Source organism: Myotis davidii, unplaced genomic scaffold, assembly GCF_000327345.1.
Source record: "Myotis davidii unplaced genomic scaffold, ASM32734v1 scaffold238, whole genome shotgun sequence".
Taxonomy (NCBI): domain Eukaryota; kingdom Metazoa; phylum Chordata; class Mammalia; order Chiroptera; family Vespertilionidae; genus Myotis; species Myotis davidii.
In genome coordinates, this window is record NW_006293779.1 from 7,373,611 (window position 1) to 7,378,491 (window position 4,881).

The 4,881-nt window shown below is 59.9% G+C and overlaps 1 protein-coding gene across 1 annotated transcript in view; it reads right to left on the bottom strand.

Moving 5' to 3' along the window:
• Window positions 1–4,881, bottom strand: part of KLHL29 (kelch like family member 29) — a 137,845-nt gene continuing 132,964 nt past the window's right edge. Inside the window, 3 exon segments of the mRNA XM_006767540.1 lie at window positions 1–301; window positions 2,473–2,617; window positions 2,955–3,148. Coding sequence (XP_006767603.1) covers window positions 118–301; window positions 2,473–2,617; window positions 2,955–3,148 — 523 coding nt within the window. The 3' untranslated portion in view covers window positions 1–117.

Consider the following 4,881-nt stretch of genomic DNA (forward strand, 5'->3'; position numbering starts at 1 on the left):
GCCGCGAGTCTCGGGTGTGTCTGTCGGCCTCTTGTGGGTGTTGCTGAAAACTGATCCTGTGAGGAGCACGTGCCTCACCAGACTCGTCCACGGTCTCGCGTGGCTGTCCCGCGGACGTCAGCCGCTCTGAATGTATTTCTTTATCACGACGCAGCCGTGTCTGAACACGGGGCAGGGCATGTGGGGGAGGAGGGTCCAGGTGTTGGTGGCGGGCTCGTAGGCCTCCATGTTGCCCAGCGCCGGCCCCTCGCTGCTGACGATGCCCCCCGTCGCATAGATCTTGCCGTCGAGCACCACGGCACTGCCGGGGGAAGCGGGGAGAGGTCAGCCATGGAGCTTCCACGTGGCCTGGAGACAGAGCCTCCCTCCCGGTGTGTGGCCGCTGCTGCTGCCCTTTTGCAAAAGCCACACGGGATCTGGCTGCTCTCCTCTGCCCTCTGACCTCAGCTGTATAAGGAAAACATCTTTCCCCACCGCCCATCAGGACGCCATGCGGCACTCCCCTGGGAGCGGGGGTGACACGTGCATACTGGGTGCCCAGGGCCTGCGGGTCTGACTGAAGGTGAACAGCCTCCTGTACAGGCTCTCGGCTCAGCTCAGCGCGTCCCCGCATTTCCTGATGCCCACACCGGGCCTTCCTGCCGCTCAGATCCCGTGGGCACAGACAGGAGCCAGTATAACTGAGCTCGGTGGAGTGAGTGCCGTTTGCACCCTGGCCGAGGGTCAGAGTCACAGCTTCCTGCTGCGGCTCCTTAACCGCGGGGCCGGCGCGGCTGCCCACCCGTGGCTGCGGCGGGGAGCTCCTGCAGGGTTACCACGTGGTCCCGCGCCTCGCTCCCTGGCTTGGTCCTGGGACTCAGCCAGCGGTCCCTCTGTGAGCTCCCCAGCTGTCCCGTCTGCACTTCCTCCTTTTAGCCGCCCCTCACGCAGACCCACACATCTAGCCCCGATTGCTCGCTCACTTGGGCAAATGGCCATTTCTTCTTGGCTGTCGGCTGAACAGATACCCTTTGCACGTCTCCACCCCTTTCTGAAGTTCCGAGCCTCCAACTGAGCACATCAGCCTAGAGCAGTGATGGCGAACCTTTAGAGCTCGGCGTGTCAGCATTTTGAAAAACCCTACCTTAACTCTGGTGCCATGTCACATACAGAAATTTTTTGATCTTTGCAAGCATAGTAAAACAAAGACATATTTTTGATATTTATTTTATATATTTAAATGCCATTTAACAAAGAAAAATCAACCAAAAAAATGAGTTCGCGTGTCATAGGTTCGCCATCACTGGTCTAGACTCTAGACTGCTCAGCAGACACCCAAGGTCCCTCAGTTGCTCCGCCATCAGGCCCCACGCTCCTCCCCTTGGGGCACAGCTTCGCCCTGCTTCTCTTGCAAGACCCAGCTCAAACCTCCCTCAGCATTTCATCTTTCGGCGCCCACGTTGAGTCTCAGGTGAGGTTGGGGAGTCCTCCCACAAGCCCTGCTCAAACTCCAGCTCCTTATCAGGGGGAGGGCAGTCGGAGCTGCCCTGCGCATGCCACCATTAGAGTGTGCGACATGAGGAGAACTGGGACCTCCGTGCTGCCAGGCACTCAGCAGTCGTCCCGTCCCCCTGCCTGGTTCATGGATAGGACCTCGGGGCGGGGGGTGGTCCTTCCCTCTCCAAGGTCACACCACAGGCTCGCAGCAGCTTTTAGCTTTTTGGCTATGCCGCACAAACAGTGGGCTCTGCTTAGTGCTCATGCTGTCCACACTGAGGACTGGGGACCCGCTCTGCAGGGGCTGAGCTGCCTTCACACACCATCTGCTAAGGAAATGCTAAAAGGGGGTCTTGGGGCTCCTTCGTAGTCCTGGTTCCTCTTAGTCCAGGAACAAGGGGTGTGGGCGCAGGTCTGTGTCTCACTGCCCAGGGGAGTTGGTTTTCTTGGGCCACGGGGCCAGGATGACTGGGAACCAAGCCACACACTGATGTCTCCCATGTTGTCCTGGGGGCGGGGGGCTGGTTCGTGTGTTTCTGCCCAGGCAGCTTTGAGACTCCGGGTGCCACTTGCTGGGCCTGGCTCCAAAGGGCCACCAGGATCATGGCACCATTGGCACCCCCATGAGCTGCTTGTCCCCGGTAGGGCTTGGCGCAGCTCTGGCCTGGCGCTGCCTCTGTCTGCGATGGGCAGGTGGTCCTGGGGGAAAGCTGACCTGCAGCCCCACTCTCCCGCCCGACCCAGAGAAGGGTGGCCTGGAGGGACCCGGGCAGGGCCCCGTAGGAAGCCCTTCATTTCCGGCTTAGAGATGGCGCTTCACACTCTGCTGGGGCACCAATGCCCACACCTGTGTTTGTCGGGCCGCTGCTCTGGGCCCGGGACTCCCTTTGGTCAATGAATGGAGGTCAGGCATTGCACTCAAACCTCTCCTACTGTCCGGTCCCCGCCCGCCTCCCCTCCTCCTCCCCACCTTGGCCGAATCGCCCGCCTGCTCACCTGCAGAACTGGCGAGAGTGGTTCATGTTGGGGCCCGCCTTTATGTTCCCTTTTTCCGGGTCGTAGATGGTGGTGGCTCTGGCGTAAGCCCCACCCAGGATGAACACGAAGCCGTTGAGGGTGACGGCGGGCGCGTACTTGTTGTCTGTGGGGAGAGCAGGCCAGGCAGGTTAGGGCGATGCTCTGGCCTTCTCTCCCCTTTTCAACCCCAGGGAACCCCCCAGGGGAAGGGACCTGGAAAGGCCCGTGTCACTGACCGGCCTGCGGACAGGGCCCAGGGCCAGGAGGCACCTGCACATGGAATAGCTTGCCCTGGGTCCAGGGGGTGGGATCCGCAGCTGCACGTAGGCTGGGGTTCGCCTGCCCCTCCCGCCCCTGGCCTTGGGCTGAGCCCGCCCTCTGGGCCTGGGCTATTGAGACCCAATGAAAGGATGAGGTGGGGACGCTGCACTGCCCTGGGCCGAGGAGACGCTGGTTCTCACCGATCATTGGGGACTCGATGAAGCTCCACGTGTTGGTCTGCGGAACGAAAGACTGGAGGACGCCCGCGGCGCGGCCCGCCTCATTTACGCCACCGAACACGTAGATCTTGCCGCCGCAGACGGTGGCTGCTGCAGAGTGCACGGCCTTGGGCAGCGGGGCCACGGCCTCCCACTGGTTGGTGATGGTGTCATACCTGCCGAGAGAGGAGAAAACGACCCCAGGGTCAGAGTGGGCCCGGTGCGGGGCAGGGGCCACACGGAGGCAGCAGATAGTGGGCGCACCACCGTCTGCTTCCTGCCCTGGGCACCCCTGGCACAGCCCGAGCTCACACGGCTCGGGGCCCTCGGAGGAGTCACTTGAGGCCACCGGGGGCTGGTCTTCCTCCCAACCTGAGAAGTGAGGACCAGACGGGGGGACGTGAGAACAGGAAGCAGCGGACAGGAAGAGGGGAATTGGGCCTGAGCAGGCCGGGCAGGGAACTGGGATCTTTCAGGTCTTGCTTCCTGGGCCCAGGTCTCAGCGTCCGTGCCATGTTCCTCGTGCGCTGACTTCACCAGCACTCGCTCCAGACTGCTCAGTGCTGGCCCGTCCACACGGCTGGTTGCTTTTCCATGTGCCCGGGACCCAGGGCAGACCTCCGCTGTGGGCTCGCTGCTCCGCTCTCGGGGCCCCAGCACCTCTCTCCTGGGAGCACCCTGGGCCCACTTGTTCCCATGCACCTCCTTGGAGCATGAGCCATAACCAGTCACAGCTCAGTGACCCCGGAGACAGCCCCTGGCTCTGGGAGGGGGACGAGGGGGCCACTGAGGTACATCCAGCTCTGAGCTTGTGCAGACTCAGCATCTGAGAAGAGGTGGAGGTCCTGACAGGGCAGCCGGGCCGGGCCGAATTAGCCCCAGCTGAAGATGTGCTAATAGGTGATGCAGTGAGTGTCGTCTTGTCAGAGTTCAGGTGTCTGTTTTTTAAGCCAGAATGGCAGAGATCCAAAGAGCTCTTGAGAAGGGGCTGGAGTCGGTCGGGGATTGTGTGGCTTTCGGTATAAAGGCACGTTCGGCCAAACGCAACTCTCCCTACAGCTTGGTAATCCAGGTGGCTGATTGCCAAGCCACAGCCCTCAGTCCCCTCACACCCTGGAGGATATGCTAATGACATGCAAATGACCCTGAGGAGTGCGGCGCTCCACTATGCTATCACTTATTCAGTAACCACAGCTCTGTGATATATGGCTATAAAATATTAGACCCAGTGATTTATGTAATGATATCATACATGTTTGTCTATTGTACTATTGTTTTAATCTATAATTACATAATCTTGCTCTATTCCTGTAATACAGCAATGTAATCCTATATAATAAAAGCCCAATATGCTAAGTGTCTGGTCATCTGGTGGGCCATTCAACCAATCAAAGCATAATATACTAATGACTAGAGGCCCGTTGCAGGAAGATTCCTGCAAGAATAGGGCTTCCAGTGGCTGGAGCCAAGCAGATAGGGGAGTGAAACCAGCTGAGGCAGGCTTCGCTCCCACTCCGAGCTGCTCCTGCTGGGTTTCCCCTCCCACTCCCAGGCGCTGTGGTGGGTTTCCTCTCCCGCTCCCAGGAGCTGCCCCTTCCCCTCCAAGCCACTGCCCCTCCAGCTCGCAGCCACTGTGACTGGGCTTTCCCTTCCGCCTCCCGCCTCCCATCTCCACAGCCTTGGCTCCCTCTGTACCGCTTGGCCTCCATTTTGTCCTCAGTCTTCCCTCGCAACTGGTGTATGCAAATTAACCACCATCTTTTAGCTCTATAATTGAAACATTGTATCTTTTGGAGCTGTTGCTTCAGGAGCTCAGAGGCCAGAGCGGCAGGCGGGGGACGTTGTAGTCCTCCGTCACTGAAGCAAGCAAGCCTCCCTGTTTGCATCAGCTGCCTGGCTGCCTGCTGTC